The following is a 26,409-nucleotide window of genomic DNA, read 5'->3' as shown; positions in this document are numbered from 1 at the left end:
TACTTCCATGGCAACAAGTTCTGAAGATATAATGTTACCAAGGGAATGCACACGATGTCACAGCATAAATCACCATTGTTATTATCACTGAGTGGCAAAAAGACAAATTAAGTGGCAGCATTCCATTTGAATCTCCTGCAAAAATTGAAATGGGAAAAAACTGCTATGCTGTTTAATAAGCATGGGTATGTACGAATAAATTCAACAGGAATTCTGAGATCTCTCCCTCTATGTCATATCCAAGTTATGTTTATAGCTAGTATTGCACTGTACAAGTATTGACACTGGTAACAGACCATTGTGCTTCTCTTAAGTGTTGCTTTAAAGCAATTTGAGTTTATTTTGTTAATTCTCTCTTTAAAGGGAAGGCGACTCTGGCAGAATATTGAAAAAAGTGAAAGCTTTAAATTTATACTCAACTTAGGTAAGTGGTTCTCTGTTAAACTTTGTCTGGAAAAATTCAGGACAGCATCAACACTGTTACAACAGAAAACATATCTCAATATTATCATAATTTATTTATATGGCATAGTTTATAACTGAAGGTATGTATTAAAATCATTCTGAGCAGAACTTTTGATTCGGTAAACCTAAATCTAATTTAGTGAAAAAAATACAGATTTAGGACAACACTATTAAAATGTTTTTTCATATCCAGGTTGTATGGATGATATAGTCACAGTTCTTGCAGAGGAGCATGGATGCTTAGAGATTATTAAGGTGAGCTCATGTGAAGTATGTGATGCATTCAAGCTGTAAATTTCAGGTTTCTTATCTCCTAATTTCCAATTTTCTTCCCAATCTCTTCCAGACGGTATCTGTTGCCTTTTGTGATATGTTAGGTCAGCTATTATTGATATGATGATATCAGTGTAGCCTGGAAAATCCAGACCCTGATAATCTAGAAAGATTAAGGGTCTGGCCACAAACAATGTAATGGCCCAACAAGCGGCAACAAGCATGCATTTAAAAATCTCACTGCACACAATTGGATAACACTAGACCATGTTTACTCTGAATGATTTCGGACTTCGACGCAATCGGATAACACTACGACCAATGTGTACGGTCCACCAACGTTGCAGCGCTATCTTCATCAGTTTAGGTTGTTCCCCGGAATGTTGGGGTAAAAGTAACGTGCATCATTGCTCATTGCCATTGTGCCATTGTGCTCTCGCGAACTCTGGATTTCCAGGGTAATATCATTGTGACTTTCTGTTATATCCTGCAACATGTTGTACAGTATTATGTTGAATAGGCTTGGTTGTTGCCACTGTGGGAAGTGTCCAAATGGCACAAGAAATGTGACATCTTTTCCTCTGTATATGGATGTCTGTCATCTAATAAGATACTGGTTTTACAGGAGTTGCCTGAGAATTTGCTCTTATTACTCAGGAAATGCCTGACGTTTCTTCCTACTAAGAGGTAGGTTCAGAGTGCATGCTTATTCTTATATCTCTTTAATATGATTTGATTTTGCTTATAGAAGCTTCACAATGCTTTTATTGTGCGTCAGGGCCTAAATTTCAGTGTGGGATTGCGGGTATTGGGCATAATTTATTTAAGTCCTGCAACTCTAGCCATCATAATGCGAGAAATTCTCGCACACATTTTACGACGTGAATGCGGGACTGTTGACTGGACGGAACATCTTCTGACTTCAATTGAATGTAGCCCCATGCAGAGACACAAGCGCGTGTGCAGGACCACTTTGCGGGTGCCTATCTCTCTCTCCTCTCTCTCTCTCTCTCAGCAGGATTTGTAACCGCTGAAGTCAAATTATGCTAGGTGCTAAACAAAAGTTTAGCGATCAGGAACTGTCAAGAATTTTGTAAACACAGAAGCATAACATAGCCCAGAGTGGCCATGAGACGCGAGGGAACATGGATGTGTTCTCCATTTGAGGAACGTTATAATCGATTGCGGACGTGAACAGAGCTACAGACACGGAGCGCATAGTAGGCCTACTTTCACTTTAGAGTGCGCATTCATTGCGTGAAAGATGCTTTATAGCAAAACGGCGATCAAACATGACCAAATTTATCATGACATTTGATTAGAAAATCGAAACCGAAATCATGTAAGTGAGGACTATGTGAAGTGTTGTTCTCATTAACGCCTGTAATAAGGAAAATGCTTAACATCGAGGACTTTGTTCTTAATTGATTTTGGTTTGTAAAATGTATGCCCCCCCCCCCCAACTGTTTTAATCCCCCCTAAACTGTATTAATCTCCCCTATGTGAAGCACTGAAGGGATTCCCCCCGCCCCCCCCATTTTGGTGCCTGGTGGATTAAAGAGGTTATTTGATTAATATCCTGGAAATATTTTTTTCTGTAGGCCCACACCTGCCCAGCTCTTGGATGACCCTGTGTTTGAGCATGTCTCTGGCCTGACTGAGCCTTTCTATAAGTCGATCAGCCTCTTCTCATCTTTTCCTCGCTCTGCCCTCCTGGAACTCCCTGATGACATCCTTAATATGTGCAAAGGTTTTTTCTTCTTTAAATATACAGACTGTACCATAGGTCTGTCAGTTCCCAGGTCATTTAGACTGAGATCTTTAGTAAAAATATACAGAGACAGAAGTGACTTCCTGTCAAGCATTAGCATCAGTGAGAGACCTTCCAGACCCTATTACCACCTTTGTAGGTAATACAATTTAGCTGTTTGGAAATCATTGTAATTGAGTCTCTCCTTGCTTGAGTCTTGATTGGCTCTACTTTCCTATCCTGTAAAACCCAAAAGACAAAGACATATTGAATTTATACAGGCAGTTTTCAATTTGTGGGAAACTTGTTCTTACAAAGGGACTTACAAAGAGCCTATTTTGTTAAGAATTTGACTGGTCCTAATAACAAACACACAATAATTTTTGATATGGATGAAAACTTTGCGTTGTGTTACATTTTGTGATCAATGGAATTAAATGGAAAGGAAAAATATAAATACAAATCTTTGACAAATATTTTGTTAAGTGACATTAAAGAAGAATCATAGCCCTTGTTGCAACTTATGGACAAATGTTTCTTAAAGACGAGAGGTGGACACATCTCGTTCATGACCTGGGGACTGCCTGTAATGGCTTGCATCATGCTGCTCTAAAACATAATTTTGTCTGATTCTTGTAGTACAGATTATTCTCTCAGGACCTCACATATTTTACATTAGCCCTCATTTGACTCTGTTTTCATCTGAAGATGAAGGGAATGACTACCTCACAGAGAGAGCCATAGATGAAGTGTATCACCTCTGGTGTCTGGCTGGGGGAGACCTGGAGAGGGAGCTGACAAACAAGGACATTATCCGGTCTAAACCGTCCATTTGCACTCTATCAAAGTAACCTCTATTGCATTTCCTATCCTTTTGTGATTGGTCTGTCATCAAACATCATGTCGTTGTGGATATTTCTAACATTACATGAGTGTGCATATGTCTTTTTTCAGATTCATTTTGGATGATGGACAGTCGTTTGGCCAGGGCAGAGACAGAAGTTTCCTCTTGGATGATACCACTGTGACTCTGTCACTGTGTCAGTTGAAAAATGTGAGTCATGTTTTTCAATTTGTTAAAATTCTCATGTAGACATATATAACGGTCAGATGGTATGATATGGTGTGATGGTCACATGAATGGAAAGATGTTTGCAGTTTTTTTGATTAGTAATGCAGTCCACCAATATATAAACCATGTAATACATCATGTATGTAATGTAATGTTTCATAAATTCATAAGAGTCCAGATATCTGCATGGTTCTGGACATTCACAGCATTTTAGGGGTGCATGCCGCAAAGCTGCTGGAACAGCATTTTGTGCAGATTATAGTTCTAGTTTCTGGTGTAAAACTCCAAAAACCAAACATGGTCAAGTCAGGCGTTACATAGAGCCCTAAATATGTAATATGTGATTGTAATCCGATATACTTTCATCAAATTCAGTGAATTTCTCACAGTCTTCTGTCAATGATGTACAGTGTGCAATCAGTTGGTTTATTGGATATGTTGATATTCTAGAGACTGAAGGATGTGGCTGGTGAAGCATACTACCCATTGCTGGAGGATGAGTATGGAAACGCTATATACTTTATTAAATTGGTATTAGGGTACGTTCAGACTAAGTGTCTTTTTCGCAGCTGCCGGCGTCCGTTTTACATTATAATCCTATGGAGTAGACCGTGTTTTCAAAACAGTTGTCGGCTTCTTTAAAACGTGACCGCAACCGTCTTTTTCTGCAGGTCAGAAGTTGAGAAATATTCAATTGAATGCGGGAAAACGCCATACGTTATGCTGTATATATATATTTTTTATTATATTTTTGGGCTTTTTATCCCGGGAATCGAACCCGGGTCGCCGGCGTACGGTGCAGGTGCCCCAGCCAGTTGCGCCACAGCTGGGGCCATGCTGTGGTTTTTTTTTTACAGCTGACCAATCACAAGCGGATTACCGAGACTTGTGGTTTCCCATGACAACAAGATCACTTTGCCTATCGCAAAAAAAATCGCTTCCGACTGCTTTTTGGAACAAGAATGCTGGCAGATTTTTTTTCAAACTGAAAAAGTGGTCTGCATAACTTCTTTTGTCAGAAAAAGACGCAGTTTGAACGTACCCTTAGAGGGGAGAAATCTACCATATTTTCCAGACCTCACATAGAAAGTTATATTTGTCAACTAATTTAGTTATTATTCATTGTTTTTTGTTTTTTTTATTAGTTATCAGTGTGTATCAGCTTAGAGACATGCAAGAGGAACAAGTTGGAATCATTTCAGTTAGTATAATAGTATGCCTAAATTCAGCAGTGTTTTCCATAGTCTGAAAAATATGGCAAAATTGTTTTAAGATTATGAAGGCCTTTTTTGTGAAACATCATGAAACTTAACATGACATCTGTTACATCCCTTATTATGTGTTATACCTCCTGCAAACTGTGTGTGTACATTGAAGTGCAGTGAAGGTTTCGAAAATCAAACTAATATATTTCCATTTATTTTCTTCTTTGTAGGCAATCTAACCTACCTCAGTCCAACAGCAACAATGAACTTTCTGCTACAGTCTCCCTGCCTCTCATTATCCGTGAGAAAGACACAGAGTACCAAATGATGCGTATTGTACTCTTTGATAGGCTTCTCAAGGTTTGCCATTGTACTGATACACCTAAATTGACAGGAAATACTGATTATAAACATTCACAGATTTTGTCAATGTAAAATGTGTTTTATTTTTTATTTCAGTTCAATCAAATCAATTTGTACTTATTTTTTTCTGCAATTCTAAGCATGTTGACTAATTGCGTTTGTGATATCAGGCTTATCCATACAAAAAGAATCACGTGTGGAAGGAAGCTCGTGTTGACATACCCCCTCTCTTTAGAGGCTTGGTGTGGGCAGCTTTACTTGGTGTGGAGGTGAGCAAAGCGGGATGTTTGGTCATATATAGTATCTCAACATTTTCTCATAATCATTGGGACAAAGCAGTAAAGCTATGCAGGCACCCATTGTGTTTTCTGTTTTTTATGTAATTATGCCACAACCACATAATCACACCAGAGGTCCAGACATTGGCAAAATGCGATGAATTATCTTAAAATAGGCCTCCCATGTTAAAGGCATCCCATGCGAGTTTTTTACCTTCATATAACAGGTTCAGTCATTTTGATGGTAAACAAACTTGTTACAGGGAGAATCATGCACCTAGAATAGTCCTTCAACTCCAAAACAAATGCATATATAACGTTGTCCAGGGGAAGGGCTAAAGCTGTGAGAAGTTTTTACAACACCAAGGGTAAAATATAAATACTCTGCGACTCTAGGGGAAGCCCAGAACCTGAAACTGCATTGGATTCCTTTAATCGTGTAGGTCTGCAAAAAAGATTTGTGAGGGTGGGCAGGGGATGGTGCACTTGTAATTACATATTGAGCCCCTTCAGCAACACAAAAAGCGGTTGACGAGGCCAAGCTCTCGACACATGATGGCTTTAGTTCATGTACGAGAACTTTGCTCTTTGATTGACTGCTCTTTGCCCAGCATTTAAATTAAGGCCCTATGTTTTGTTTTTTAAGGGAGATATTCAAGCAAAATACAACAGCATTGATAAAGACACCCCTATACCAACGGATAGACAGGTAAAGAAGAAGCGTTGCTTGTTTGTTGATACAGTGTGTCATTACATATGTCAGGTTAAAACGCAGTTGGTATTATATGCAGTTATTACACGGCTCTTCACAATGCAAGTAGAACGCTCCATTGACTTGAATGAGATTTCTCAAAGTTCTAGTGGTCATTATTTTCGAGGAAAGGACCTGAAAAAAATAATGACCACTGTCAATGGCAACGTAGTTTGTGCTTCTAATTCAGGTCTTTCATATCACTACGCAAGGACTGGAACTTCATTCAAAAGTGAAAGCAGACGGTTGATCAGCTGTGTTCTAAAGAATGTTTGATTCAGGTTCAGCGTGTGTTGTTGCGAACTACAGTAGCCTATTTGTTTCTCAGCAAATGCCACGATGAAAGGTAACAAATAGGCTAGGCTAAAGTCATATCGTGGGGAGTTTATTATTTCTTTTTGGCAAGTAGCCATGTAATAAGCGGGGTAATGTATAGAACGCGGGTCATTATTGGGAAAAAAAAGTCCCTTCAGGGTGGAACAAGACCCCTCCGCTGCACGTCGGGGTCCGGTTCGCCCTGCTGGGACTTATTTTCCCAATAATGACCAGCGTTCTATACATTATCCCTTCCAAAAATTCCAAAAATGCTATCAATCCATTACATTAGTTAGTGAAATTGTGCAAAATACAACTTTAACCCAGATGGAAAGTTGATCTGAACCATCTCTTACTGTATATATTGGACCACATATTTTCCCAAATTAGTAATCTTTTACATGGACTACAAGCCTACAGTTGTATTCTATTTTACACACAAAGCTCTAAGGGGGTGTTAAAGAGCCCTGTCAGGTGTGTACGTGGAAACCATAATGGACAATAAATGTACAGTTAAATGCATAAGTAACCTGGCTTAATGTTTCCCTACTTCTTTCCTCGCTTCAGAACTGAGTGATGGCAATATTCACTTTTGTACACAGTCTGAGTTTACATTCTCGATTTCCAGCCTTCTTTTATCACTAAGCTTAAATTACTTCTCTGCCTTTACCAAAGTCTTTGTAACTTCTATTAGTTTTCGTGATTTTGGTCACTATAATCGTCATGTTCAATGTTAAATCTACCGACACCTCTAGTTCAGGCTACAGGTGAACAGATTGAAACAAATTGGATCAAAACGCTGCGGCTAGAACTTAAACAACAACTAAGAGAAGAGAGCATGTTATTCCAGTTCTCAGGTTGCACTTGTCGTTCCTGAAAACTGAATATGGAACTTTGAATGGTATATTGGAACCACACTCTGCATGATTGGGAATTTTTATTTGGTTAATGCACTTGTCTGTGTGTTTGTGCCTAAAAGATCGAGGTGGATATCCCCCGCTGTCATCAGTATGATGAACTCTTGTCCTCCCCACAAGGCCATATGAAGTTTCGAAGGGTTCTGAAGGCCTGGGTAGTATCACACCCTGATCTGGTCTACTGGCAGGGTGTGTGTTTTCAAATTTCTCTAAATATTGATTATGTATGAGCGGAAAAAGGCAGTCATTTACAAATTGTGTTAGTCGTATCTTGAAATCACTATGTAGCAGTAAACTCTATAGGTTTTTGCTATTCATTTGGTAACACATAGTATCCATAAAGCATTATACATTTATAAAGACTCATAATACTTAACATAAGGTTTCATTCACCTTCATGACTGCAATCATAAAGTGGTACAATGATGTGTAAGCCCTGACAACTTGAGTTATCACAATGCATTACATATGTCAATCATTACAAATGTATCCACGATGCCTAGTAAATACTGGGCTCATAGAAAGTGTTACCATCACTTTACTGTACATATTTATTTTTTGGTATGCTGATTATGAAAACATTGCCATATCATTTTATGTTCATTCCTGCTTTAGGTCTAGATTCCCTGTGTGCCCCATTCCTCTATTTGAACTTCAATAATGAGGGTATGTCTCTTTTACAAATGTTTCATTAGTGGAAATAAGCTAACAATTGGGACCTTCTTTGAACTTCATTTAAGACAAATGAAAAAAGAACAGAAAAAAGACTTTTAAAATATCCTTGTTTATATCTTCTCCCTTCAAGCTTTGGCTTATGCCTGCATGTCTGCATTCATCCCGAAATACCTCTATAACTTCTTTCTGAAGGACAACTCACATGTGATACAAGGTGAGTTACCTGTAGTTTAGAAAATGTAAGTATATGGTACTATTAATAATCCCACTAAAAAAACATAGGTTGCCTGGCTGCTCTAGCTTTTGGCTGCAACAACACGAGTTAGGGAGCAAATTGGGAAAAAAATTGCTGAAAAAAAATATTGACCTAAAGTGTGTTGAAACATGATACCGAGTGTGAACGTATGTCTCATAGCCGATCTTGGCTTGTCCCCTGCACTCCAAAATCTGGCGCTAGTTAGCCGATGCTACCAACAGCTTTTTCAATGGGGTTGCCTCGGCATCGGCCTAGCCATGCAAATAAATCACTGTTTTACACCATTTACGAGGCTCAATGTATCTCCACACTTCATTGGTAGACTTCCGAGGGCCCTGACATTTAAAATGAGACATTGAGGGCCAGATGTACGTACATTTGCGAACGTAGCGTTATCAGCACCATGGACACTCCGCAGATTGCGAACGCTGTCAGACCCAAGTTTCCATTGTATTTATCAATTGTTCAATCCTTAGTGTAAACTGCGCCTTTCTCTGCCTTTCTCCGCCCATAAACACAATTTACGAACGTCCACAACTGAATGGCAGCGCCTACATACAAACGCAGTTGAATGAAGTTAACTGATGACAACATTAAAAAAGAATCAAACGTTTAGCGATCATGAAATAATACCATACATGATAAGATGTAAACAAGCAGGGAGATAATGAAGATCAGTAGTTCTACTCAAACTACTTGTGCACGTAGGCTATGGAAGATTGGTCAAATCTAGCAAGTAGGAAAGTTTAAGTGAATGACGTGAAAGTGAAAGTAAGACATTCGAAAGGCCAACGAAAGTTAAGGTTGCTTTTGGTAGTAGGCTACAAATACCTTCACCACAAAAAACTGGTGCTCTAAATAGCGATTCTGTTGTCTTTTAAAGGTTCTCTCATTGACGCATTGAACTGCAATTTGGATTAACACCTGCTTTTACAAGGCGGAAGTATTTAGGCGCAGAATAGACGTGCGCTTTCAGGAGCAGTCTTTGTACATACCGCGGAATACATAACTAGACGCTCTTTACTCTTCCCCTCCCATCTTTTTACGCTAAACTCCCACTTTCCCCTGGATCCTCCCATGAATGCATATGCATGACATGACAATCGCAATCTGCCACTTTCAGCTCCCGCGACAGGCAGTTTGGCGCTTTTACATCATTATGCCTGTTTGTACATACCTCGCAATGATTTTACACGCACATTGCGAAACAAATACGCCTGAAATGGGCGCAAAAGCGTTAGTACATCTGGCCCTGAGAACTTTAAAAAAGCACTGGTAGTTTACTTACAAGACGATTTATACAGACAGTATCTTCACAAAGTTTAGCGTTTGCAGCCATCAGAGCCCGTTTACGGAGAGCCGGATCACTCCCTATTAACTCCATTGTACCTGCAATCTGTTGCAGTTCCGCTAGGGGCGATCACGAATAAGTGCAAAAACAATGGGGGTCTATGGACTAGCTAGACGGCTTAATGTGTCTCTTTTACATGGTTGTAGTTGAGAAATCAAAGATTTGATTGTGGTTTCTGCAAGCTCAATATGGATTATAGGTCAAAAGTTGAATGAACGAGTAGTCATGTCCTTTCGATTTCTTACAGATTGGGTCGTTGTTGCCCATAACACACTAGCTTTCTGCTAATGAATGACGTCATTGACACATTTGAAAGGCTTTTTAGAACAAATAAGTAACTCAAAAAATATAATACTCAGCGGTTTGTATTTTTTCTCTTTCGACTGCAACATTCGAATTTCTGGGCAAAAAATTATATCCCGAGAAAAGTGGATTTGAGGGGTACAGCTCCATAGACCTCCATTCATTCTGCACTTATTTGTGAGCGCCCTCATGTGGAACCAGAAAAGGAACTGCAACCAGTTCAGAAACCGGAAGTTTCCCAAGAGTGGCGGTTCTCCCCTTATTAGACATTCTCTGCAGCCATATTGAATTTAGTCACGATAAGTCGAGCGACGAGTAAGAATGAACAGGTATGATAAGGGATCAGATTCCAAAAGTAATTCTGTGGAAATGCATGGATTCCAGTTTCTTCCAGTAGCAGCAACTGGATCTCGGAACACACCGAAGCGACACTGACGGCCAGCGTACATTCTGCGTGTGTGCAAGACATAATGTTTCCAGATCTGGTCTAGTTATCAAGATTAATCATAAAATGATTTGTCAATGGAACGAAATGGCACTAGTTTCGGATTTCTCTGATTAAGCAATAACAAAATATAAATATATATATTGTGTACTATTGTATTGTCATTGCTTGTTTGTGATGGCATTGAAACACTCTTTCGGACACGGAACAAACTAGATGTACCGCATAGCGGTACAAAATATGACCGCCGCTCAGTCCTGTACATCCGTTCCGCGAAAATAAATCACACTTCAATTTGTCTCCATATTTTACTCCATCCCCCACTCTTGAAACTTTTGTGTATGCTTGTTTGGCATGCCTGAGTGTGTGTGTGCGGCTGCACAGAAAGTACCCTACTGGTGCTGAAAAGGTGAATAGATTGTAGAATAGCCAAAGAAGATGTAGAATTGTTATAAAACCTTTAAAATCTCTAAACAATCACAAGTAGGGCAGTTCATCACAGTTCATCCATTGCAACTGGATTGATGAAAGGTCACTTACACCTGTAGGCTACATTGTATTTGGGAAAAGCAAAAGGTATCAGCATAATGTTATTTATTTATTTATTTTTTGTGTATTTATAAACAAAAACATCTCTGTCAGTTCCATGCCGTTTTCAACAGCTATCAAAAACAAAGGTCATTTTTGGATGGATGGATTTTTTGTGAATGTTTCTTCTTCTACATAAGATTTTAGTCATCTTTAGTTCATGTAATACTTTATTGTCAATGCACAAATTAAGTAACAGTAGTCTGAAATGTTATTGTTAATGCACAAATTAAGTAACAGTAGCCTAGTCTGAAACGAAATGCTGTTTTACATCTAACCAGTGGTGCAAATAACTGACATGTCCAAATGGGCCTTGATGAAATGCGTCGCTAGACCGTTCATACACATTTTAACGGGCCAAAGTTGAAGAGCTTTTGTCCGTTATTGTTGCAAATATAGGCTGATTCATGTTCCCTTGCATTGTTTAACTGAGGTCCATGGCTAGTCTGGCTTTCATCAGACCAAGCTCAATCTTTTAAGAAATCAAAAAATAAATAGCGGGCAGATCAGGCTGGGTTCACCCAGCCTAGTCCATAGGCACCCGATATTGTTTAATTTTCCGATTGAGATATACACGCTCTGGCTATTCTAAATGCAAAAATGCATCAGGGAGTTATGACAAAACGGTAACTAACAAACTAGATCCTAATAGAAAGCTGTTAGCTTCCCTAAGCTACAGGTAGGATTATAAGGTAGGCCTATTTACAACATAAATTGTCAATAGGCTATGCTGGCGACACAAATAAAATCTCCTTTGGAAACCAATGGCTTACGCCTTACTTAAGCGTACTTAAACTGCCATATCGTGGCGCAAAGTTGTAATAACATTCACGCAGCTCCATGAGTCAAGGAAAGCGCAAATGAAGTAGCCACTTCTAAATGGGACCCACTACACAGTAGCTTAAGGTGTGTTGCTAAAGCAGCCATAATGAAACGAAGGTGTCATTGTTTGGATACTTCACACACACGTGCTTTTTAATTTCACAGACTACAACTACCAAGCTGGAATCAAAGCACATCGATTCCCCTCTCACACCCTGCACGCACTTAAAACAAAATAAACAGGTGTCTCAGTCTCACGCATGTATAGGCAAAACTGTATCAGACCGGTGTAACGTTGGTAAATCTTCCATTGCACAGAATGATTTTGTAGCACGTGCAATAAATGACAGTCGAAAGATACAAATAGTGCTGCTATACATTTGCTTGGTATAACCGCATTTATAGTTTTCTACAAATGCAATAAATCAAATGCCTCCATCACTCAACCAACGCTAACGGTAACATTACCTAGGTCCTTATTGATATTACAAGATTAACGTTACCTGCAGTAAAACCAAGCATGTCCGATAAACATCCTCAGATTTATTTCGGCTTCAAGAAGAAATGGGAATTACACTTCATGTGAACATCGTCCTATCCTTATTAGATGTTAAGCTGCGGTAAATTACAGTCCTTGTATGAAGCGTCCATTGTTTTTTCCAACCCACTTTTAACTTCCAACAAAATTACGCCTCACTGCAACGATCGCCATCTAGTGGACAAACGACTACTTCTACGCCAATACTGAAAATGCAGCCATGATGATGATGATGAATATTTATTTTGGCTTTCTTTTTAATCCTACTGATTTTCATTTTTTACCGGGGCAAATCACAAATGAGTGATTATGAGCCAGGTTGATGTGGGCCCTTGAGACCAACATACCATAAAAGATTCACAGAGAACTGTGTCTGCCCTACCCTCCTTTCGGGGTCCAGTCCATCGGGGGGCTGCAGATGAAAACGAAAAATGACGGTTCCATGCTATCCATGTGGGGGTACATGCTCACCAAGTTTTGTGTACCCGGTCTTTCAGTGTCCCGAATCCTTGTTGGTGTACGTCACTAAATGTACACATAAATTATTTTATTGTAAGGCCCCCATGAACGAAAGTACACAAAACTTGGCATGCATTCAGAGGGTGTCATAATGATCCTACACTTTTAATTTCGTGCAGTTTTGACCTTGTCAGCCAGAGATATTGAGATGAAAACACCTAATTTTTTTGCTTTTTAATTTTTAACTAGGTGGCTATACATGAAATAAGTGGTAATGGGATGGGTTGACATGCCCCCCCAAGACCAACATACAAAAAAAGGTGGACCTCCTAGGCCCTCACGGTTCTCGAGATATTCACAGAAAACTGTCTCCGGCCACCTACAGGCCAGTTGGTGTATAGTAACATAAATTAATTTATTGTGTGGCCCCCATGAACGAATTCCACAAAACTTGGCGTGCATACAGAGGGTGTCATAATGATCCTACACTTCCAATTTCGTGCAGTTTTGACTATGTTAGGTCACAGATACCTTCAATTACACCACCTCATTTTTACTTTTTTGTGTTTAACTAGGTGGCGCTATACATGAAATGAGTGGTTATGGAATGGGTTGACATGGCCCCTTGAGATCAACATACAAAAAAAAATGGTCCTCCTAAACCCTACGGTTTTGAGATATTCACAGAAAACTGTGTCTGCCCTACCCTCCTTTCGGGGTCCAATTCAGCGGGGGCTACAGATCAAAACGAAAACGATGGTTCCATGCTATCCATGTGGGGTTACATGTCCACCAAGTTTAGGTGTACCCGGTCTTTCAGTGTCCCGGAATCATTGACGGAAATTTGGGCATCAAAAAGAAAAAAAAAAAAAAAAAAAAAAAAAATCTGACTAAACCTATATGACCGCCCGGCAAGCTCCGGGCGGTCATAATAATGTATTTTCGCCCGTTAACCGAGCTAGCTAGCTAGCTAGCTAACGTTAGCACAGTAAACGAAAAAAGGGAATGGGAACTGATAGTGTTGTTTGCTAGCTAGGTAGCAACTAAAGACTTTGGTTAAACTTGTATATTGTTGCAAACTAACCTGAAATAACATACAGTTAAGAACAAAATGATTCATACCTCTGGCAAATATTGATGTAATGTTGATTTTCTCTTGACCAATATGTTTGTTCTTACTGAAAATGATATTGCCACATGCCAAAAGGTTGTTAGAAAATGTGGTAGAAACATGGAATCAAAAACATAATCGTTTTTATCTTTTTAAACATTTTTATGAAAAACGGCATGTCCAAAATTATTCATACCCTTTTTAAATAATCAATGGAAACATCTTTATTTGACATCAAAGCTCTCAAAGTGGTTCTTATAATACTTACCAAGCCTCTCGATTATTTGCCATCACTTTGGCCATGTGCTAACTTTTTGAACTGATTGAGGTCTGGACTCTGGCTGGGCCACTCTAAAATGTTGACATTGTTCTCAGTTAACCATTTCTTGCCTTGTTTGGCTGTATGTTTTGGATCATTGTATTGTATGGTTAAAGGTCCAATGATGCCTATTGGGGCAGGTCTCTTGGCACACTGCCTGATCTTTTCCTCCAGAATCTCAGTGTAGCCTCTTGCTTTAGTGTTACCGTTTACTTTAGCCCGTTTGTAGCCCCACAAGGATGACATGGAACCATTGTTTTTCGTTTTGATCCGTCACCCACCCGCCGTACCGGCTCCTCGAAAGGAGGGTATAAACACGCACGCACACACAAACACACCCACATGCATACACATAAAAACACACACATGCAGGCGCACACACACACACACACACACAGATAAACACACATAAACACACACACCCCAAGCGGCGGTCATATTTTGTACCGCGGTACATCTAGTTTCTATAAAGGCCACATTTAATAACGTTTTTCTGATAGAAATACATAGCTTGTTCTTATTGTAATCCTAATATTACTTGCTATCAGCATCTGGCTGATAATTTCTGATCCTCTGAACGTCTAAAACTAGCCACGCTAAACAGGGCTAGCCATTAGAAAATATGGTTTTGTAATGCTGTTGGCAGAGCGGTTAGAGAGCTTTGCCAGCGTTGAAAACAAATATTTGCTGAATTAATGAGATCCTAAAGTCAGTTTGATGGTCTGTTGTAATACTGTTGTCTTTTTCTACTCTACCTCTTTTACAGAGTATCTGACCGTCTTCTCTCAGATGATTGCCTTCCACGATCCTGAGCTCAATAATCATCTGAATGAAATTGGATTCATCCCAGATGTGAGTTTACAGTTATACTTATACTGAAAAAAATGCCAGCAGAAACTGAAAGCATACAGTTGTTGTTATTAGGGGTGTAAGCGCTAGTTTTGGTCAGGTTTCAGGGGGTTAGCTCCAAACTATTTTATCTGCTAATATTGATTATCGTTTTGATTCTGTACCATAGTAGCTTATGGCTAGCCTAATGTAGCCAGACTCTGGTATTAGTCCATTTGGATTTGATTATGGGGTATGTTTAAACCAATACAGGAGAAAAAATGCCTCTTCACATTAGACATAACCAATCTGAGCAACGATATATATGTGAATCCTGTAGGGAGTATAGTAAAGTAGAGACCTATAAAGAAATATAAAAAAAACCTGTATTCAAGCATGCCGAAGCAACATTACAGGCCGTGAAAAACTACAATCGACAAACGTCAATCATCATCAGTGTCTCAATATAGAAACACGTCACCAGGCGCTGACGCCTCTTATAGGTTCCCGCACCAATCACCAAGAGCGTAGGTGAACTACTCAATCACAGGTTGTGGGCCCTACAGGTAGACAATAGACATAGACCCATACACATACGTACATACAATATCCCAAAAACATACCTAACATCAATACATACCTAACATTATACAGACAATCTTAAAAATATTGAAAAGAGGGCATGCAATCAGGGTAGGAATTTTACGGCGGCCATGGCTGTCGTTGCCCCTTGCGTTGGCCGTGATGCCCCTTTGAAAATCAGAGGTTTACAGGCCACTGTGGCCCTGGTGCTCCCTTCTTTCAATAATCTGGTTTGCATCCGAATAATAGCGTATTTTATTAGCCTATGGCCTGTCAAAATAATCTTAGCATTAACAGCACAAATTAATTTAGTCTTTTACGCAGTGGAGAAAGTGACACGGCAGTGCACGGCAAGAAAGAAAGTGCGTCCAAATTCATTCACCCATTCTTCAGTTGAACTACTCGTGAAGTAGCCTACTCATCATACAGACATCACAAGTATCACATCACGAGATCTTTTTCTCAGCTTGTAAACGATGTTAGCCACTAATTGCTGTGGTAAACGGTTCGCAAGACAAGTAAATATGATTAAATTGAATCACAAATTCTAGGTTCTGCGCCTATCTCCCTACCCATTCATCTCGGTGGAATACTTCACGAACCCTTCGTTCAACAATGACAAACCATATATCAAAATAAACAGCAGACCTTACCGAACACAAAGCTGTAAAGCAGTCCCCTGTACAGTTAGCCGTTCCAGAGTTTCAGCAAATTTCGACATGCATGTCTCCAAATTTGGGCTTTAAGTTTCAGTTTAAGTGTTTAAATTTTTTCTACATAATTTCACAAAAGGGCCAGATACAAAATAAATGTTACAAATATCACCTAGATATCAGTAAATATTAAAATCAGAGGATAGACAGCTGACTAAGAGTTTGTGAAAGTAGCCTTAATGATCACAAAATGCTAAGCATGCATCTATAGGCTATTTGAGTTTCTTAAAGCTGAGCTGTGCTTAAATTGATCAATTCATGACTTCATAACAGGCCAAATACAAAATAAATGTTAAATATAGCCTAGATATCTGTAAATATTAGATGATCAGATGATTTACAGTTCTATGTAATACTGTATGTCATGTTTCATGTTTTTTTAATGTTTCATACAGTGATGCAGGTCTACTGCTGTGAATAGGCTAAATACAACTTTGATCATTTTTATAGCCTTATAGTTAACTTTGGCCTTGGTGCCCTGACATGTGGCCTTTGTGCCCCCCACCAAATATGCCCAACTGAAGGCCAAATGGCCTTGCCCCTAAAATGGTGAAATTCCAAGCCTGCATACAATAATACAGGTCGCACTTGACTATTCTACATTCTCTCAAACTAGTTAACTGAACTGAACATAGTTAATGGAGATGGACTAGGCTATTTCTGTTTTGTAATGCACTTCATTGAAACGTGCTGTAAGCCTGGGCTACATTTTGCACATGCACTTGCATATTTCTTAATATGAAAAACTTACTTCAGTGTGTCCCACAGAACTGAATTCTCTTTGTGGGGGTAGGTTTGCAGAATTAACTTGAATTCAACAGTTTTTAACAAATTAGCATAGCGTGGTTATGATGAACCAGATTTAAGCACAATTTAGTACAACCCGGAAAGTCATTGTGTGGTGGTCAATGTTTCTGCATTTATCCCAATCCGTGAATTAGTAAAACACACTCAGCACAAAGTGAACACACAGTGAGGTGAAGCACACACTAATCCCGACGCAGTGAGCTGCCTGCTATAGCGGCACTCGGGGAGCGGTGAGGGGTTAGGTGCCTTGCTCAAGGGCACTTCAGCCGTTCCTACTGGTCGGGGTTTGAACCGGTGTCGACAACGTATTATAGCCTACTCCAATCGAGTGCAAAAAGGAGAGTTGAAAAAACGGTGCTCTGTAATCTGCAGCTGCTCCCGGGTGGCGCCTCTTCAGGTGCTGGTGCATTGCCATGGTGCTAGAATGGAAGGCCATCTCCATTTTGCAAAGACGACATATCACGGAATTGTTTCCTTTTAAATTAAAGAATTCACATACTTCAGAGGAACGAGTGCATGCCGCCTTGCACTTCTGAAAGTCTGAGGAGGCACTTGCGTTGCTACTACTCTCCGGCGCCGCCATCTTTGTTTTGGGTCTGACGAATCGACGCGCATATTTTGCGTCGACATATTTTTTGCGTCGACTATACTAATGACTTGATGGGCCCTATTTTCGTGGTCTAAAACGCATGGTCACTACTCAAAAGCTTATTTAAATTTAGTAGGATGTCCAGTCCACATTGGAATATCTAGTTGCATCTCATGTATTTGTTAATATATAGTTTATCGTTATCTTTGTCTCTCCGTCCTGTCTTCCCTATTTTATTATTGCTGGTAAAGCACGTTGTGACTTTTGTCTTTGAAAACACTATATCATTACAGCTTATTGAACGACTTGCTTATTTCATTGTTTACAGCTTTATGCCATTCCATGGTTCCTTACAATGTTCACACGTAAGTAAAGCATGTTTTAATTGTGAAAAGTTAATAGAGCTTTATCTGTTAAATATAAAACTGATTGATGGGAACATTTGAAAATGTTTTGATATTTAAAAAAATGTAGTTATTAAAGATTATTGACTGCTATTATCGAGATCTACCTTTTAAACCATTTTCTGCCTTTACCTTTTAATCCCATTGAGCGTTCAGGGTGATCATCTAGGCTGGTCAACACCAGACCACTTCTCAAATCTCAATTGAGAGTGTGTCTGGAAAGGAAATACACATCATATCTGTTTAACCTTGTTACCATCAGTGCAGCGTTTGGTTGTGTTGACTGCACTTCTCTGTCATACTCTGCTCTGTCATCGTATAAACCCCGCCCAATGTCAAATAAGCAGTTGTGATTGAATCTTTGTTGGTCATTCAGAAACGGGCATTAAAGGAGAATTCCGGTGTGATATTGACCTAAAGTGTATTGAAACATGATACCGAGTGTGAACGTATGTCTCATAGCCCATCTCGGCTTGTCCCCTGCACTCCAAAATCTGGCGCTAGTTAGCCGATGCTACCTTTTTCAGCTTTTTCAATAGTGGTGCTTCGGCATCGGGCTAGCCATGCAAATAATCACTGTTTTACACCCATTTACGAGGCTCAATGTATCTCCACACTTCATTGGTAGACTTCCGAGGGCCCTGACATTTAAAACGAGACATTGAGAACTTTGAAAAAGCACTGGTAGTTTACTTAAGAGTCGATTTATACAGACAGTATCTTCACGAAGTTTAGCGTTTGCAGCCATCTTGAATTTAGTCCGCGATAAGTTAGAACAACGAGTAAGAATGAACAGGTATGATAAGGGATCAGATTCCAAAAATAATTCAGTGGAAATGCATGGATTCCAATTTCTTCCAGTAGCAGCAACTGGAATCCATGCATTTCCACTGAATTATTTAGCCTCGTAAATGGGTGTAAAACAGTGATTTATTTGCATGGCTAGCCCGATGCCGAAGCACCACTATTGAAAAAGCTGTTGGTAGCATCGGCTAACTAGCGCCAAATTTTGGAGTGCAGGGGACAAGCCGAGATGGGCTATGAGACATACGTTCACACTCGGTATCATGTTTCAATACACTTTAGGTCAATATCACACCGGAATTCTCCTTTAATGGTATCCTTTCCAGACTGATCGGCAGAGCAAATTCAAATTTGTTAACAGGTTCATCTGTGTTCACCCATGCTATGTTACCAGTCTAGTTTTATATTAATGTGAATAACTAATATCCTCTATCAGTATAGATCAAAAGGTCCCACTTTTTTGTCTATGTCTTGTCTGTTCTTTTTGCCACCAGATGTCTTCCCTCTTCACAAGATTTTCCACCTGTGGGACACACTTTTGCTCGGCAACTCTTCCTTCCCCTTCTGTATTGGTGTGGCAATCTTACAACAGCTGAGAGATCGCTTATTGGCCAATGGCTTTAATGAATGCATCTTGCTTTTCTCCGATCTACCTGGTAATAATACTGACAAACATTATTACCTAACTGGCAATAACACTGGCAAATTAAGAAATAACAATTGCAAAGTCTACAATGGTTCTTCAGTCTTGTTTAATATGATATTGGTGATCAGGCTCTTTGACCTTGATCTATAATAAAAGTGGATGGTTCATGACATCACGCACTGTTAAACTTCCCTACAACATTAATTTGGTGCATGACAAGTTCTGCAACATTCCATCCATAGGAAGCTAAAATGTTGCAGTATTTCAAGAACAATCAAAGCTTTGATTGTGTGATTGACTATCTTAACAATAATTTGTAGTTGTCCATATTTGCTGATGTGACTGGATAGTGTCCATGAAATGTAATAGGCTAATTCTGTTATTTATTTGAATGCATTGTTTTACACATGCATGCAATTCCACTTCTTTCTTGTTGAAGCTGTTGAGCCACAATTGCTGCCTTGTAGTTGTTTCTGCATTCATGATTTTTTTCCCCCTGACTCAAATGAAGTGTGTCTGTGTCTTCTAGAAATTGACATTGAGCGTTGTGTCCGAGAATCCATCAATCTTTTCTGTTGGACTCCCAAAAGTGCCACCTATCGACAACATGCACAGATTCCCAAAACCACCAGTGAGGGTAGCAGTAGTAGCAGCTTTGGGAAAACCAGTATCTACCTTCACTCAGACTATCAAGACTTCGCCAAGACTGATTTAGTAAGTTTGTTTTTGAACATTAAACTTTCAATAGCACTTGGTGGGATGTATCATCAAACACAATCATCACAGCTTGTAACCCCAAAATTAGTTGTTTCCAAGTAATGTATCGCATTTTGTGGTAACACATCAATAACAAAATGTATATATGGTACGTAATATGTAATTATTAACTGTATGGAATTAAAGATTAAAATGCACATAATATTTTTTATTCAGTCACTGGGTGATTGGGAATTAATAATATGGGGAAAATCTGTATTTTCCATCACCCAGAAACAAATGGCTGCTTACATAGAGCTTGTCAGAGCTGTGTGCTCTGTTGTAGACTCGTAGACTGTTGTAGAAAAGTAGATGTAGGGTGTTAGCTCTGTTATTGAATCATATATTGTACAGCCCTGACACCATGTAAGGTAGTTTTAAAAATGCGATTTGGGGTTCTTTAGGACTAGTTGTCTTGGACACAGCCACTCGTCACTTTTCCGTTGACTCCCGTTGTATTTAATACAACGCCACACTTCGTACAAAGAGAAGTATGAGTATTCCAAGAGAGCCAGCTCAGCACTAGCTGGTTTGCATGCTCATTTGAGTGAATATCTTGGTAGTACAGTGCATAGGCATTTCTTAAATTATGTCAAAACTGTAAAAAAGAAAACTCCACACATTAATATAACTTGCTAGATAATATCTATATATAACACCTTTGCATGTATTCAAAGTCTTAGGGCTCTGTTTTAGCGATCTGAAATGCCTGGTCAGAGACGTATGGTTTAAAGACATTTGGGGCGTATCCAGTCCACATTCGCTAATTTAATAGCGTGATTTTGGGATCACAAGTCTGGCACATTGTTCAAAAGGGTTGTTCTTATGTTTCTAAATCAGTCATGGGTTTGTTTTGGGTGTAACATCCTTTAAACCAATGAGAGTGTTATCTGTCATTCCCTTTAACAGCAAGCAGCACATCAAACAGCACGTCAGTATTTTGACAGTCAGCTCATCTGAAGGAATCAGCTTGCACGATTCCACTAATACTTGCTTTACTAAAACCTGTGTGACTAGCAGAGTATGAGAATGACAACAGTACACTCAGTTATTTACTTTCACTATAGGGCTTATTCGCAAACACCGCCTCGGCCATGTTGACATGACATCTGCAGCACGTAGATTTGAGTTGAACTGAGCAGAGCACAGTAGCCTAACGGCTTCGTCTCGTCAATATCAATAGAAGATAAGCTTGATCGTTGTGGACTCATATCTAATAGACCCAATAGCATTTAGTAAAGATCTGTCATTATTGTTAGCTGTAACTTACCCCGATATCTTGTTCATACATCCACACACGTCGCAGGAGCTGAAAGTGTTCAAGTCGCTAGAGTCAAGGGCGGCTAACTTCTTATATTTGTTCCACCAACGACATTGTCTGCCATTGCCATGATCGCAGATGTATTAATTGAATAAAGCTGCATCTCATTGGACTGAAACTTACCCCATTAGTGTTCGATTGACTGAATAAAAATCCTTAGGATATTCATCCTGAAAATGAGTCGTTGCCTGGGAATGCTAAGGGCTGCTTACGTCTCATGACCGTGCATAGATAGATAGATAGATAGATAGATAGATAGATAGATAGATATTTTATTGATCCCCAAGGGGAAATTCAAGGATCTTCACCACTGTGCTTTATATGCGCTTTTCACTGTAGACCAGGTTTCACTGAAGATAAGAACAAGACTTGCGTTGTGCTTGGCGCCAGGTTGCGCCGAGTGTATGTATGATATAGCCCTTAGTGTTTTAGATGAAAATGCAAATGCAATTTAGTTACTTTTAGTCAACAAAATTTGAAAATGTTTTCATCTAATTTAAGTTCCTGAAAACTCATCTCTACTTTTAATCACAAACAAATTATTTTGATATATTCTCATTCTTTCTCACTTGATCTTTTCACAGTCTCGGGAGCCACTAAAGTTGACGGAATTAAAAGCAGAGGTGTCTCCACGAATCTCTGCAGAAGACCTGATTGATTTGTGTGAACTCAGAGGCTCATCTCACTTCAAAACTCCCAACAAGAGAGCCAGAGTTGGCAAACCTAAGATACTGGCAGTTGACATCCGTAGCTCAGAGGAGTATCCTTCGGTGATTGCTCTGAACTAATCAGCTTTTACACTCTCAATGTTTGAACTCTCTTACAGTCGTGGTGAGGCTAAGCAAAATTATTAGTGCTGTCAAACGATTCAAATTTTTAATCACGATTAATTGCTGAATTCCTATAGTTAATCACGATTAATCACATATTTTATCATATGATTAAAATTCTATTATTTTGCATTTCTGAACTTTCCAGGAGCATTTGATAGACATCCGTGGCACCCAATAAACGGATCTGGGCATTTTTTTCAAATACGAGAAAATGAACGTTTGGTTCCCAGACCATGTCTCATTGAGAAGTGGTGGCGCTAGCCAGGCTAGGAGTCCATATTAACAATAAAGCAAGTATTGTGTATCTTGATTGGGATTCAAATGAAAGCAAAGCAAGTTACTTTATTAACTGAACTTTAAGACGTAGGTCTATTTGATTATTTCAAATCAAATTTCAAAAGATGTGCAGCAGACCTGAGGCAACACAAAATATTCTTCAGAAATATAGCTGAACTGGTGCATGAGTGCATTGCCATTTTATAGGCCTACAGTTTATGGTGCACTGTCACTTGCCACACACATCAACGCCGAAGTTTTTAACAGGCAAACACTGGATGAACAATGGATTTTATGGAGCAGCGTCGACCAAATATAACTGAATCGTGGTTTACACGGCGGCAAAGTGTGATGCTGGTGTGCGGCGTTGTATTGAAAAGAATGGAATCTAATGTAAATTAATGTCGAAAGCAGAGTGCATCGCAAATAGTAGCAAAGGGGAATGTTGATGGCAGAACAAGTGACGGTGAAAAAATCTTTGGCGGCACACAACTAATGCATCAGCCTAGGCTACTACTAGTCCGGCAGCCATGGGGTCAGACCTGGTTTTGTCGGTTAAAGTTTTTTTTTTTGCAGAATCTTGTAGACCAGGGGTATCTCTTTAAGATTTAGGAGGGTGCCCAGTGATATCCCTTGGGCAATTTTGTATAACCCTTTCTTGTTCAATGTATTGAATACAAGGTAAGACACTACAGGTGAATAGGGTAAAAAAAATAACAGATATCACTATGAAACTTCCCCAGTTGATTACTTACATTAATATGGAAAAAAATGTATTACAAGTTATTTGAAATTTATTTTTTGAATATGCAAATTAGGCACAATCTAATTAAATATGTGCTGATTTGCATAAAGTTTAAAAAGAAAAAATCTGAACATTAGATGAAGCCGGGTTCAAAATTACTTTTTCATTGTGTTTACATATTAGATGAAGTCTTTTACACAGGAAATTTGTATTACAAGTTTTCTGTAATTTAATGTTTAAATATGAAAAAGCCCAATGTGGCAAAATCATGAAATAGGATATAACTCTAATTTCAAGATGAGTAGACATACTCATATTAAATGCAAATCAACTCAATTAAAATTTACTAAAATACAATGTTCTGTGTGATAGTTTTTCAGACAGTACATTCAAATTTGGACAATTTAACCCTTTACTAAGTGAATTAATGAATTTCTATGTTTCAGATAATGCCAGCCAGGGAGCCATGGGGTCAGACCTGGTTTTGTGGGTTATTTATTTATTCATTTTTGCTTAGACTTGGGGTTCACTTGGGGTGGCTCTTTAATATTTAGGAGGGTGCCCAGTGTGATATCCCTTGGGCAATGTCCTACATTAACCTTTAAAGCCATATGTGCCGAAATCATGAAGAAAAAAAAAATAGGAAAAGCAAATAATCAACTCAAATAGAATGTACTAAAATACAGTTTGCAGTGTGATAGTTATTCAGACAATACTTCATGCATTCAAATTGGGAAAATGTAACCCTTTTATGTCAAATAATGAATTTATAATTTCAGATATTGCCTGTAATAATTCTGAATATGTACACTTTTCCTAGTATTAGTTCTGATAATTGTCCAGTTCTGGCTCATCCTACCCTAAAACATGCAGAGAATATTGTGCAAGGCACCATTAACCTGGCAACTGCATCTGTTAGAGCTACAAGGATTTTCACTCTTGCAGCCACATCTGATCATCTCCAAAATGAAGTTTGACATTTTCTGGTAGACTGGTTGGGCTTAGTAACGAATCAATGAATCTTTCTTCAAATGGCAGTTGAATTTCCAACTGAAGTATTCCTTCGCTTCAGGCTCCAAATACTTCAATAGGCTACTTAAAAATGAATATTCTCTTTTTGAATGACGAGTTTAGGCTCTGAGCATAGACTACTACTGCAATAAAGAATAAAAATAAATGTATATTTTATACATATTAAAACAGTAGAACAGACACCCTGTAGAAATCAGCTAAAAGAGGGCAGTTTAGGCTAACAGTAATCATTTACATAGCATACATGCAGTAAGTCCTTCCACTCAGCAGCCATATTGTAGCACTTTTTGGGCACTTTTCGGGCATCTATTTCGGCGTGCGCAAGACTTCACAACACCAACCTTGCTCCAGCAGTGAGATCACAACACATGAAAGGGGTCGGATATGTGTAGACAACTGCCATATTGGCGTTACAAACTAACCCAATGCATTTCTATGGAGGATTTTTTGAGTGTGGTGACTCCTCATTAGAAAGTCTCTGGTAAACCTCCATCCACACAGAGACGTGCTATTGAGAGATGCTAGCACGTAGCACCCGTGGATTAGTTTCCTCTCCCACTCTGAAATCGGCACTTCAGAAGCACCTACATACACCACACTTTCCAGTCTTATACCTAACTATATTTAGAAGGCTTCTACAGAGGGGTTTGTTGATATGTTATTCCTAGCCTTTTTATATTACATTTTATTCCTAAAAACATGGCGAAAATGTATTCTAAAATTCCCTGTGTAAAAGACTTTTCATCTAATATGTCAACACAATGAAAAAGTAATTTTGAACCTGGCATCATCCAATGTTCCGATTTATTTTTTTTTAGTTTATGCAAATCAGCACATATTTAATTAGATTTTGCTTAATTTGCATATTTAAACTTTATATTACAGATAACTTGTAATACATTTCTTTTCCATATTAATGTAAGTAATCAACTGGGAAAGTTTCATAGTGATATCTGCTAGTTCATTTTTTACCCTGTGTTTACCTGTGGTGCCTCGCCTATATTCAACACATTGGACAAGAAAGGCTTAATATCGAGAATTGCCCAAGGGATATCACCGGGCACCCTCTCTAATCTTATTGAGTTACCCCTTGACAGCAAGAAACAGCAAAAAAAAAAAACTTTAACCGACAAAACCAGGTTCACCTTGTCCATTCCATTCGTCAGTATATTGTTTAGTTTCCGGTCTAGCTAGATCCGGTGTGGTGTTGTAGTTGTTCTAACGTTACTAGTTGTTTCAACAGCATGTGAAAAAACTTTGTTACACCAAAAAGAACGTTAATCTCGCGATAAAAAAATTGACACCGTTAAAATAGGTTTACGTTAACGCCGTTAATAACGCGTTTAACTGACAGCACTAAAAATTATGCATATATTTTTCATTGTAATAATTGTAAATACACTGAAATAGCAGAGGAGGCAGCTAAGCGAGGTTGGAGTGCACGATTAAGGCCTATTGAAATCGGTGCACGTGGGTTTGTGGCCAGATCTGCTATTGGCTTGCTGTCTGAATTGGGCATTTGTGGTCGAAGTCTAAGGCAGGTGGTTAGTAACATGTCTTTAGCAGCAGAACGGGCAAGCGAATGGTTGTGGGTAAGGAGAAATTACCCTTCCTGGGGCGCAAGCTAAGGTAAGCTAACTGGCTCATTTGTTTTGTGTTTGTGATGGACTGTGCCTAGTAGATTGATGGTACTTGGCTAATGTTTTTTATGGTTTATGGTTCAGTCCGCATCAACGGGACGGACCAACCTAGCCAACTGAGACCATGCCTAGGTTGGTTAAGGGTATTTGGATGTTTGTTGTGGTAATATGGTGGCA

General features: G+C 39.0%; 1 protein-coding gene across 2 annotated transcripts in view; it reads left to right on the top strand.

Annotated features, from left to right (window-relative positions):
- The window catches only part of tbck (TBC1 domain containing kinase), a 40,644-nt gene that overhangs the window by 12,213 nt on the left and 2,022 nt on the right, over window positions 1-26,409 (top strand). For both annotated transcript variants that reach the window (XM_048245610.1, XM_048245609.1), the window contains exons 7-24: window positions 364-424; window positions 659-720; window positions 1,364-1,425; window positions 2,340-2,488; window positions 3,197-3,335; window positions 3,443-3,542; window positions 4,011-4,060; window positions 4,996-5,125; window positions 5,299-5,397; window positions 6,053-6,115; window positions 7,452-7,578; window positions 8,005-8,055; window positions 8,195-8,278; window positions 15,023-15,108; window positions 18,104-18,140; window positions 19,478-19,639; window positions 20,159-20,343; window positions 22,291-22,466. In XM_048245610.1, the coding sequence (XP_048101567.1) occupies window positions 364-424; window positions 659-720; window positions 1,364-1,425; window positions 2,340-2,488; window positions 3,197-3,335; window positions 3,443-3,542; window positions 4,011-4,060; window positions 4,996-5,125; window positions 5,299-5,397; window positions 6,053-6,115; window positions 7,452-7,578; window positions 8,005-8,055; window positions 8,195-8,278; window positions 15,023-15,108; window positions 18,104-18,140; window positions 19,478-19,639; window positions 20,159-20,343; window positions 22,291-22,466 (1,823 nt within the window). The remainder of the gene's footprint in view (window positions 1-363; window positions 425-658; window positions 721-1,363; window positions 1,426-2,339; window positions 2,489-3,196; window positions 3,336-3,442; window positions 3,543-4,010; window positions 4,061-4,995; window positions 5,126-5,298; window positions 5,398-6,052; window positions 6,116-7,451; window positions 7,579-8,004; window positions 8,056-8,194; window positions 8,279-15,022; window positions 15,109-18,103; window positions 18,141-19,477; window positions 19,640-20,158; window positions 20,344-22,290; window positions 22,467-26,409) is intronic.

Source organism: Alosa alosa, chromosome 6 (assembly GCF_017589495.1).
Source record: "Alosa alosa isolate M-15738 ecotype Scorff River chromosome 6, AALO_Geno_1.1, whole genome shotgun sequence".
Taxonomy (NCBI): Eukaryota; Metazoa; Chordata; class Actinopteri; order Clupeiformes; family Clupeidae; genus Alosa; species Alosa alosa.
The sequence above is the reverse complement of the archived record's forward strand: the minus strand, read 5'-3'. Positions and strand labels throughout refer to the sequence as shown.